Below are 12,951 nucleotides of genomic sequence, written 5' to 3'. Positions count from 1 at the left end.
ATGGAAGTCCTGTTTGTGCTATATAGAGTGAATTTACACCTTTGCCATTAATATGTTTATAAGCAACTGAAAAAAGCACAAATGTCTGGGCATGTCAGAACATCTCAAGGACCCCAAAAACACCCCAGACCCCACAGGGTTAAAGGCCTTTACTGCTTGAACACCGATAAATGCTGCTTGCAGCTTTAATTATTATTATTATTATTATTATTATTATTAATGTTTTTTTTCTCTCTTCTCCTCTCACTCTCCTGAGACTATTGGGAGAGATGATATGATGTTAACTGTATTTCATACAACATAATTGTATGTGATACCCCTAGTGACCGGTTTGTTCTGTTCTTTTGAATGTGTTCTACTAAAAGCATATATAAAACAATAAAAAAGAAAAGAAAATGTTTTGAGTTGAATTATTCACAGCTTAAATATATTACCATGTTGAATTTCAGCCCATAAAAATGCAAGCCCTAAAAATACAACGCATTAAAATACAAGCACGGTTAATGCAATGCATATTTTTTTTCAATTAGTGCAGTTCTACAAGCTTTTGTGTTTCAAAAACATTTGGCATTATATTACTTCCATATTTTGACTCCATGCACAAATGCAGGCAAAAGATTCACACGCATGCACAAAAATCCACCAATGCATGCAATGCATATTCCACACATACGACAATACACAAATACACTTGAGAGATCCAGTTGTGCAGACAGCAACAAGCGGTGCTCACTGCAGAGTCAAATGCTGTCCAGCTCCACCTCTCTGGACGTCTAATGGGTGGAGGGGTAGGGTTATGGTGTGTTTGGATATTCTAACTCCACCCATTAGGCCCAAATTACATTCAGAGACAGGGAGCTGGACTTAACACTCAACCCATGACTCTGCAGTGAGCAGCCTCTCCACAGCAATCCAAAAACCTAAGCAATGCACTGGCAATAGTATTCTGCTTTAATGCCCATGATTGCTCTTTCTATATTGATCATCCTCAAGGCAGTTTCTGGGCATAGGAAAACTAGGCAGTTGCTTAAGGGGCACCACCAACTGGAGGGGGCACCAACAAGTGCATATAAGAATAAAGTGTACTTATACTTTAAGAAGTATAAGAAATATAGATAGAATTATTCAGATATTAGCAGAAAGACATTATGATTGCCATGACTAAAGCGTCACGATAAGTGTTCTGTTCGCATGTAGAAATAAAAGCAATGCCTTCATCTACAATGAACAAAATTATAAATGCAACCCTTTTGTTGGGTCCACTGTATTGCCAGATCCTTGCCATATCCAATCAGGTTGTTGATTGTGGCCTGTGGAATGTTGGTCCTCTCCTCTTTAATGGCTGTTCAAAGTTGCTGGATATTGGCAGGACCTGGCATATATGCTGTCGTATACGTCGATCCAGACCATCCCAAACACATTAATTCATGCTGACTGCAGGATCTGAGACCAGCCACCTGGACAGCTGCTGCAACAATCGGTTTGCATAACCAAAGAATTTCTGCACAAACTGTCAGAATCTCAGGGAAGCTCATCTGCATGGTCATCGTCCTCTTCAGGGTCTCGACCTGACTGCAGTTCATCGTCATAACCGACTTGAGTGGGCAAATGCTCATATTCAATGGCATCTGGCACTTTGGAGAGGTGTTCTCTTCATGGATGAATCCCGGTTTTCACTGTACAGGGCAGATGGCAGACAGCGTGCGTGTATGGCGTCATGTGGGTGAGCGGTTTGCTGATGTCAACGTTGTGGATCGAGTGGCCCATGGTGACGGTGAGGTTATGGTATGGGCAGGCATATGTTATGGACAACGAACACAGGTGCATTTTATTGCTGGCCTTTTGAATGCACGGAGATACCGTGACGAGATCCTGAGGCCCATTGTTGTGCCATTCATCCACGACCATCACCGCATGTTGCAGCATGATAATGCACGGCCCCATGTTGCACGGATCTGACACAATTCCTGGAAGCTGAAAACATCCAAGTTCTTGCATGGCCAGCATACTCACCGGACATGTCACCCATTGAGCATGTTTAGGATGCTCTGGATCAGCGTATACGACAACGTGTTCCAGGTCCTGCCAATATCCAGCAACTTCGCACAGCCATTGAAGAGGAGTGGACCAACATTCCACAGGCTACAATCAACAACCTTTTTCTTTTTTTTTCTTTTTTTTTCTCGGGGGTGTCCCCCGGAAATTGATATAAATGCCTTAATTAAAAAAAATTAGGAAAACTCCAACCTTTAAGGACACCAATTTTCTTTGTGAATGAATAATGTATTGTAAATAAATAAATGTGGGGAAGCAAGTTAGCATGCTAATAACAGGATCATGCAACTAGCAACTATGGTATTAACATTAATAATAATAATGTCCACTCAACAAAAAAATAAACAAAAAAAAAACAGTTTTGTATTAAATTATAGAAACTAATTGTTTTGCACATTCAAAACATCTGATCAGAAATTCAAAGCTTCACTGTTTATAATAATAATAATAATAATAATATTTATTTATAAAGCACTTTTAAAAACAACAGTACAAAGTGCTTTATAAGAATCAAATACAGATGATAAAATAATTGACATTTATCACATTCAAAACATCTGAGCAGAAATTCATGAACAAAATATTTACTGATGTGGCAGTATTTTAAAGTAAACACTATCCAAAACAGGCCAATTAATCAAGTCTAAGCAGTCATATTACTTTTAATATGATATATAATATATTTATTCATATTATAACATATTATATATCATATTCATTTTGAATTATAAAGTATATAAATGTTCATCCTAGTTTAATATGTTGCTTATATCAAAGACTGAAATAGAAAGAGATTTTCTATTTCAACATATTTCAGTCGATTTCACTCATCTCAGTATAGCAATATAGTTTTGGAAAAGCCAAACTAGTAAATATGTTTATGTACAAAATACCATGTTTACTAATGTAGAATAAATAACTTGCTCATCTGATTCTCAGCTGGATCAAGTTGCTCTAAATTGTGCTCTTGTTCTTCATTTGTCCAGAAAAAAAGTTCACGGAGACAGAGACGGCAGAAAGCACACCCTATTTGTTTTGTTTATTTTACAAGAGCACAGTGTTTTGTTTTGATTGTAAGTGGACACAAATAAAAGTGGACCCTTTTATAGTTTAGAATTTGATGCTTTTATCTTTAGAAGGCCTTTATTAACCCCCACAGAGCTGTGGAGCTCTTTAACCCCCTGGGGTCGACAATCACACCGGCGTGATTTGCTTGCTTTTTTTCTTATCAGTTCAAACGAGACTCCAAATACTCTGTTGACTTACAAACCAGTTTCATGCATCAATCGATCCTGTTAAGTGTGTATTATTTTTGTGTATACTCACAATAAAAACAAAGTGTTGTGCTTTTTGCCAAATAAAGAAAAATAAACATGATGTGAGTTCTGCTTTCTCTCTGTCAGTGAAGTCAATTCTGAAACGCGTCCGAAAATGAACAATAACTCAACGAATACTCAATCAAACAGGCATACAGACACACAGGCATGAAGCTTGAATTCTCTTCTTCTAAATTAAGTAGTTTTTATAAAAATGAAATGAATGAATGAATGAATGAATGATCCGCTTTTAGCAAACTGTATTGCTATACTGAGATGAGTAAAAATCGACTGAAATATGTTGAAATAAAATGTATTTGTATAAGCAACGTATTAAACTGCAAATTAACATTTATATTATATAAACGAAAGACCGTTACAGACATATGAAAGACAACATTTCGTTGACTAGTTTTGGATAGATTATAAATTTTTACTGTAAAATATCTGCCACCTCAAATAAGCTTTTGTTTGCCAATTTTTGCTCATATGTTAAATATAGTATGTTTTGTCAAAAATATAGTAATCAAATAATATGTTATTATGTGTTTGTTCCAATGTAGCCTAGGCTGTATTCAAAGTAATGAATCCTTAACTTTGAAATACGTATGATAAAATGTATACTTTAGTTTTTTACAAAGAAAGATTACACTTGAATTGTTGTTGTAATTGTAACCTTTTTAATAAAAAAATATATTTACAAGGTAGATGTAAACAAACTATTAAAAGGTAAATATAAGCATTTTCTTTAAATAATTTTTATTGTGTTTTATTAGTGACAAATTTGGGGAGAGGATACATATTCCAAAACTGAAAATACAGTATGAGAATTAACTGCACAATTACTAGACATGTTTTCCTTGGATATTATACAATTTGCAAGCACAATTTGTGAAAAAAATTTGTGAACCAATTTGGTAGAATATATATATATATATATATATATATATATATATATATATATATATATATATATATATATATATATATATATATATATATATATTATACTCACCTAAAGGATTATTAGGAACACCTGTTAAATTTCTCATTAATGCAATTATCTAATCAACCAATCACATGGCAGTTGCTTCAATGCATTTAGGGGTGTGGTCCTGGTCAAGACAATCTCCTGAACTCCAAACTGAATGTCAGAATGGGAAAGAAAGGTGATTTAAGCAATTTTGAGCGTGGCATGGTTGTTGGTACCAGACGGGCCGGTCTGAGTATTTCACAATCTGCTCAGTTACTGGTATTTTCACGCACAACCATTTCTAGGGTTTACAAAGAATGGTGTGAAAAGGGAAAAACATCCAGTATGCAGCAGTCCTGTGGGCGAAAATGCCTTGTTGATGCTAGAGGTCAGAGGAGAATGGGCCGACTGATTCAAGCTGATAGAAGAGCAACTTTGACTGAAATAACCACTCGTTACAACCGAGGTATGCAGCAAAGCATTTGTGAAGCCACAACACGCACAACCTTGAGGCGGATGGGCTACAACAGCAGAAGACCCCACCGGGTACCACTCATCTCCACTACAAATAAGAAAAAGAGGCTACAATTTGCACAAGCTCACCAAAATTGGACAGTTGAAGACTGGAAAAATGTTGCCTGGTCTGATGAGTCTCGATTTCTGTTGAGACATTCAGATGGTAGAGTCAGAATTTGGCGTAAACAGAATGAGAACATGGATCCATCATGCCTTGTTACCACTGTGCAGGCTGGTGGTGGTGGTGTAATGGTGTGGGGGATGTTATCTTGGCACACTTTAGGCCCCTTAGTGCCAATTGGGCATCGTTTAAATGCCACGCCATACCTGAGCATTGTTTCTGACCATGTCCATCCCTTTATGACCACCATGTACCCATCCTCTGATGGCTACTTCCAGCAGGATAATGCACCATGTCACAAAGCTCGAATAATTTCAAATTGATTTCTTGAACATGACAATGAGTTCACTGTACTAAAATGGCCCCCAACAGTCACCAGATCTCAACCCAATAGAGCATCTTTGGGATGTGGTGGAACGGGAGCTTCGTGCCCTGGATGTGCATCCCACAAATCTCCATCAACTGCAAGATGCTATCCTATCAATATGGGCCAACATTTCTAAAGAATGCTTTCAGCACCTTATTGAATCAATGCCACGTAGAATTAAGGCAGTTTTGAAGGCGAAAGGGGGTCAAACACAGTATTAGTATGGTGTTCCTAATAATCCTTTAGGTGAGTGTGTGTATATATATATATATATATATATATATATATATATATATATATATATACACATACATATTGCTCTTGCATTCTTTCTTGTGGCTCAGTGACACACCTGAATGAATGGCTCATTAAGTATGCGGGCCCCATTGTCTCCTCAGGTGCGACCCACTAAATATGCATGATGGTGTTGGATCGTTGACGCCCACTCGCATATTGCCTTTCCAAACAGAAAGTGTCTTGCAAAATTTAAATCAATGTATTGTTTTATGTGAATGATTAGGAAGGATGATTTTCACATCATTTTGAAGAAAAAGAAACTCTAGGCGACGACATCCATTAGTCAAAAGTCTTGTGGACACATATTTAGTATGTGTTTTGTGGCCTTATTTCAGAAACTTTAGTTTTTAGTTTTTTCAATAACCATGCATAAACATTATTCTCTCAAAAATACAAACATGTACATACATGTTGCTCACATATTATGGTAGCCCTGTTTGTGCTAAATAGAGTGTAATTATACCTTTGCCATTTAATATGTTTATAAGCAACTGAAAAAAGCACAAATGTCAGGGCATGTCAGAACATCTCAAGGACCCCAAAAACACCTTAGACCCCAGAGGGTTAATCATGAATAGATGCGCTTTGATGGACTTCCAAAGACAGACAGCCATTTACTCCCGTTATCAAGCTTGGTAGAGCCAGGAATTTTTTTTTAAATATAACTCCAATTGTATTTGTCTGAAAGAAGAATGTCTTATACACCTAGGATGGCTTCAGGGTGAGTAAATCATGGGCTAATTTTCATTTTTGGTGAACTATTCCTTTAAAGCAGAATACCAATGCAAACAATTCAACATTTTTGTGTGTAAAAATTTAAGCTATACGCACTATTTATAGAATAAATTGTGAACAAATAAACTTTATATGTTTGCATTCTGATGGCGTCCATTTGTGAATCTAGTGCGTGGGATTTGCTGTCTGCATTTATGCACTACTTTGTGTGAGTGTGGATCTCGAGTGCAGTGTGTGGATCTTTTGGATGCATTTGCGGATTGCAGTGCACACATTTGTTAGATGTTTTAAAACTGTTTTAGCTCCATATTTGTGTACAAGAATCTTTGTTGTATTGAAAAATGGTTAATAAATGGTTTATTCCCAAAACCCTTGTGCAGATAATGACCGCTGGAGCAAGTTCTGTTAAGGAATTAAGCAGCAATCAAGAGGGAGATGATGAGAAAAGGAGAAAGTCATCTCAAGTATGTGTCTATGTCCATTTCTTAAAAAAAAGTGTCTCTGATCCTGTAAGTCTCTAACATGTGGACTGGGCTCTCAATGACACAAACTGGTCAGATGTTAAAAGATGTTAATCTCCTGCGTGGTGGGGCCCTGTGTGTTTGACATCATGCAGGTGGCTAGCAGTGAGGTGGAGGAGGAGGAGGAGGAGGAGGAGAAGGATGATGATGGTGGGGACATGGAGATTTCTGATCAGGGACATCTGAAAGATGAAGTATGTTCTCTTATAGTTTGGTTGAGGTGCAGAGGCTCTCTGGTGGGATGTTTCATATGCAAAAGAGATTTCTTGCAGTCATGAAAAGGGGGCAGGATAAATCACATACTGCCTTTTCCAGAATATTACCAGTAAATTACCATGAACTAGGGGTTGAACGACATCAGGTTTTTTAAGTCGACATTTATGTGATTAAGACGAGTCGATGATGACATGATTAATGAACAAATAAACCTGAACTTCGAGATGAGAACTGAATGGCGGTTGCCATACAGATGGTAACCAACCAGAGTGCCTATAACCGCCGTGGCGGCGGCAAAAATAAACCAGTCGCATTTCAAAGTCATTCGCGAAAATGACCGCCAGGTGGCGCAAAGAGATATTGTGCAAAACAGCAGCATTTTTGTCAATTGCCGTAAGTGGGGTTAATGTCAATTAACAATAAGGATGAAATACTACAACTATGGTAAACAGAATAGAGCATTTTATAAGGACAGAAAAATAGAATAACAAGTTAAAAATAGAGACGATAACAATATAACCTGTATTTCATATTGTAGGCCTAGGCTAGACGTCGGTGGGCGACAAGCCTATTCCCCGGGGAGCAGTGCGATTTAAAAAAAAACAAAAAAACAAAAAAAAAACCACACACACACACACACAAAAAACACAAAAACAAATTTAACACCAAAAATAACAAACAAAAGTAAATTATGTGCAATGAAGCTGATTATTTGTACTATTCTATTGAGGAATGAGACGAATGAAGAGCGCTTCTTGTGAGCGAAAACACATTGGAACGTTTAGGCATTTCGCAATGAGTAAAGGCATGGGAGAACTTACGTATCGATCATTTAGATGACACGTGTTCAAATCCCGAACCAAATTGGACTACTGTAATTTTTATATTAGCCTATTAATGCATTTTATTGCCTATTATTGATGCAGAGAGATTTGTCTGTTACACCATAGTTTTTTGCTTATATTTATAAAATACAATTACCATGCATTTCCATTTTACACTAAGGAACAAATATTATACAATGACTTTACTTATAGCCTATAATAATTCCAATCGTAATTTCAAAAGCAGTTATGTAAAAAAAAAAAATATATATATATATATATATATATATATATATGTGTGTGTCAATGCTAATTCATAGACCATATAAAATATATAAAATAAAGATATACAACAGGCACGTTTAAACGACAAACAATAAAATCAGAACCAGTATTCTGTTACGTTCATGGTTCCAGTGGCCGTAATGCATGCACGTAGGGCTGGGCGATATGGAATTTTTTTTAATCACGATATGTTTTTCCATATTGATCGATCTCGATTCTTATCACGATATGTAGTTTTTGCAGATGCTGCCAGTGTAAGGGACATCCCTAAAGCTTGAAGAAACAAGATATTCACTGAAACTTTAGAATAAAGTTTAATAACATAAAAAATTAAACAATATGCCTTTCAATAATGAGCACAAAATATTTTTGTTAAGGTCTTCATGCAGCCAAAGGATTCACATTGTATGAATCTTTCTATTGGTCAAGAGAGCAGCAGGGCCCACAACTGGCAAAAGAAAATTTAGAGCAGCGCTCGTTCGCTCATACAGAGTTTTATATGCTTTCAAACAAGTGCAAACTAGTAAGTTACTGGTCAGTGGTCACTTTTCAATATATTTTACATTTTTTTATTTTGTAAACAACAACTTATTTAAACAACTTAGTTAAAACACAATTATTAAATAATAATAATCTCAAATATTTGTAGAGGCAGCACAGAACCAAACTAAGTAAACATGTGGGTCACAACCTCTGACACATTCAAGTGCTAAACAAAGACAAAATAAATGCAAAAAGTAAACCACTATAATACTATTATCCTGGTTTACCTCCCAGAGATTTTTTGGAGGTATTGAAAAATGCAAAAATAAAAGGTTGTGCACATCATTTGTAATTGCAAACATGAGTCATCTCCCTTTATACAATAATACAAACTTTTACTAATTGAAACATTGTATATAAACTAACAGCTGTGACAACTATCACATCAAATTGCTTTGGCTGGACAGTGAACATCTCAAGTACAAAAAGAGTAAACATGGCCCTGGCACAAATACTACCTGAAAGATTAAGGTAGATCTCTAGAATTGTTTTATAAGTAGAATGAAATCTGAGCCAAAATTGCACAAATATGTAAACATAGTAAACCAAGGGCTGGGCGATATATCACATGACATTTATAGGCACATCTCGTAAGTAAAGCCGGTCCCTTGATTAGTACTAAATCGCCATCACCTGCTTTCAGATGGAGCGGCATTTACAACACAGAGACGTAGTTAACTGACAAGCTGAGCCATATCGCATTAATTATCACGGATCGCCTGTGATAATTAATGCGATATGGCTCAGCTTGTCAGTTGACTGCCATATCCAAACCACGTCGTGTTACCTTTTTTTTCAACAATGTCTTCGGTCTCGAGTTATGTAGTGATGTCGCCTTCACGTTCGGCATTATTTTCGCTGTCCTCAACTTCAGTTTCCCTAATTTTTTTAATCCTTTTTTCAACTTTTTTCCCCTCTCTCTCAGTCTCCTTCTGTTTACTGTAGTAGCCACGCTGCTCGCTGAGAAGTGGGCGTGTCCTACCAGCATACGGCAGCCGGCAGATACTGTTGCGCTTAGTTTTTCATGCGATATCGAATAATATGTCCCAAGCATATTATCGAAATCGCTCAGAATATTATCGCGATCCCGTATCGAGATCGAATTATCGCCCAGCCCTACATGCACGCCTTTTCAAAATGTCACAAAGCGGTTTGAGATTGTTTTGAATGAAATATTGAAGTTTATAATTAAGTGTTTTGGCACACCACGACGAGTGGCGCTATGCATTGTTCTAAAGCCAGGTTTTATTCTGGCATGTGGAATTAGTGTTCAACAAACGCGGCGGCGCGTTCATTTGGATTTATTTTTCTCTTAACAGCTAAAATAACTTAATAGGCTACTCTGTAGTTTTTCGGTCATACAGATAAGAGTAGAGTAGCCTACATCGTTCAAAACTGTAAACTTTTATTCATATTAGGCTAACGACAAAAGTTTGTCTGTCGTCTCTGTCTCTGGGAATTGCGCGTCACAAAAATGAACCGAAAGTCACGATACGAAATCGGCTATGTCTAAAGCCTGATTATGTAATCCATATGAAACCGAGAGGTACAGAGGATCTACTCAAACATGTTTAGCTATCATGTGAGTGCTTCCCAATGAGGAAAGGACAAGGAAAGGGTGAAAATCTCGCTCTAATTAAATGTAGGCTAAATCGCCCTGAATTAAATAGTAAAAACAGATCAAATAATTGTATTTGTCAATGTTGCGATATTGTTTCATTTAAGTTCATAATTATTCTATAAATGTTATTTAGTTTAACAGCAGCACGAAGCACTGTGGTTCGAGATTTATTTGAATAAAAAAAATAAAAAAACTTTATTCACAAATTGCACCCTGGTTGTAAGGATTCAAAGATCCCTGTGGAATTTAATATTGAGTTGAGCATTTTGTTCATGACAACAAATGAACATGCGTTTGAAGATTATATTTAGTTTTGCTTGGAAAAAGCTGGCCCAAACTGAAGTAGCGTTTTAATTCTTCAATTATTGAAATAGGCCTAATTAAATATTTAGTAACAAACATTTATGACAGAAATATTACTACATAGCCTAAATTATTTAATTCCTTCATTATCAACACTTGAATAGCCTATTGCTAATGAATAGAATAGCGATTTAAGTGTGAATTGCAAACTCTTTGTTTTGTTTTGCAAACTCAGATAGCCTGTGGGGGGTTTGGAGAAGGCAGTATAGTTGCTTTATCGTGGGGGTGCAGGACAATAGGTGTTAATGTTCCGTCGTTCATATGGAGAGTGTCGGATAGCCAGCCTGATGAGCAGGCAAAGGTAAAATTCTTTTAAGGATAAATCTCAAAATCTCCAAAAGTCCATATGTAGGCCTTATATCTTATTAAATTATAAGTATTGTAGTTTTATTGATTGTATTTAAAGGTTTTCCATACACAATTTCAGAGCTCTTTAATTCACGATCAACCTCGTTTTATTGTAAGGTGAATTCAGCAAGGCATGCTGTATCTTTGAAGCAACAAAGGCTATTTGTTACAGTTTTTTCTTTCGTGATTTGTGTGGATGACACAACATATGACGCGACATATACAGAATTATCAGCTGTATGGTGTGTTTTTACCCTGAAATGTTTAATTTCGAGAAAGACCCGGCACGCGCAGTGGGGGAGACAAAAGAAACTTACTAAAAAAAAGATCCAGCGCGAGAGAGAGGCAAAGAAAAACGCCTGTTCTTAATTTGTTGCTTTGAACTATTTTCGTTTTGTACCGTTTTAATTTTTTAACTTAGCTGCAATTTCTTTGACAGTAGAAATTTAAAATATTGCAAGAATAAGATTCTGTGTTTCTTATTTTGCATCGCAAAGGGAATAAACTCTATCGATGCAGCCCTGTTTTAAATAAATAAACTGTCCCGACACTTTTATACCTTGAAATGTGCGATGGGTTTTCAAACTTAATTAATTTAATTTTTCTTTTACATTTTCATTGTTTATTTTTTTTAATTGAAAGCAATACTGTATTGAAAGTATTTTTCTGATTTGTTCGATCTGTTTTGAAAAATGTCTTCCGTTGCTATGGCCGGGTATCACTGTCAATCATTTCAATTTCGTGAATGATTCACAAAAAAAAAAAATAATTTAGCAGATTAAAGACGAGCTTCATCATCTTCATTTTCTGGTGCGATCGGCTGACAGTCTTCCTTCATCAGTTGTCGTCGTCTTTTCAGCGGCTCAACTGGAATGTAGCAAATTTATGTTGTAATGTACAATTGATAATTAAAAAAGATGCTTGACTTTAATAAACAGATACATATTTAAGCATCAAGAACGGAAAAACATAAACACTGTCGGCTACACTGAGATTCGATCTCAGATCGCTTGAAGCTCCGAGAGGCTCATGTTGTTGCATTGACCACAGAGCTATTGACCATTGACCACAAACTAATGTCTAATGCTCTTACAAAGCCTCATTGATGTGGCCTAATATTTTTCTATTGCAATGTTTTGTTTAATTTTTTTTTCATTATTCAATTTAATTTCAGTAATTTCAGTATTGTGATTATGAATTCGTTCAATGTTTCATTTGAATTGATTTGCTACCAGCTTTCAATCGCTCTCAATGAGCCGCAGTGCGGCGGCAGATTACGCAATAGAGAGAATAAACTGACACTTTGCAAAGTCTGTGATTGTAGCACCTCTTAGCGGTAAGAGGCTGCAAATACACACCCGCAAAGTATTATTCTGGTTGAGTACCATCTGTATGTGCACAGCTAAGGCAAAGGTCACAGCAGCCCACAAGGCTATTGCTCCTACATAACAGCTTGTTTTTATCAGCTCTTTTGTCTTTGGGTCGTTATATTTCTCACAGATTTCTGCTCGTTCTAAATCAAGATACCTACGTTGACAGGTATGTAAGACATTGTATTCGGTCCAAATGCAATGATTGGACGAACATTTAAAGCAGACCTACGCCTTCCACGGACCATATACATATAAATACATTTAGACCACTTAACTTAGTGATTGCTATAAGAATGTGAAGAGACTTTCAACCAGCAAAACAAAAAATGTTTCTGGATTAACCCTCTGGGGACCAAAAACGCGCCCGTGCGTTTTGCTCGTTTTTTTTTTTTAGCAATGAAAATAAACACTAAATGCTCTGTTAATTTTGATCTTTCATTTTCGTGTAATACATCAATCGATCCTGTTCAGTGTCTA

The 12,951-nt window shown here is 36.4% G+C and overlaps 1 protein-coding gene across 9 annotated transcripts in view; it reads left to right on the top strand.

Annotated features, from left to right (window-relative positions):
• psip1a (PC4 and SFRS1 interacting protein 1a) overlaps positions 1 to 12,951 on the top strand; it is a 415,986-nt gene that overhangs the window by 174,536 nt on the left and 228,499 nt on the right. For 4 of the 9 annotated variants that reach the window (XM_079863308.1, XM_079863309.1, XM_079863311.1 and 1 more), the window contains 2 exons: positions 6,761 to 6,844; positions 6,997 to 7,095. The exons of 2 other annotated variants lie outside the window; for them this stretch is intronic. In XM_079863308.1, coding sequence (XP_079719434.1) covers positions 6,761 to 6,844; positions 6,997 to 7,095 — 183 coding nt within the window. Of the gene's footprint in view, positions 1 to 6,760; positions 6,857 to 6,996; positions 7,096 to 12,951 lie in introns of all 9 variants that reach the window. 3 more of the 9 variants (XM_079863313.1, XM_079863314.1, XM_079863312.1) reach the window with 2 other exon arrangements.

The sequence above is a fragment of the Squalius cephalus genome, assembly GCF_949319135.1.
Source record: "Squalius cephalus genome assembly, chromosome: 2".
NCBI lineage: Eukaryota > Metazoa > Chordata > Actinopteri > Cypriniformes > Leuciscidae > Squalius > Squalius cephalus.
The sequence above is the reverse complement of the archived record's forward strand: the minus strand, read 5'-3'. Positions and strand labels throughout refer to the sequence as shown.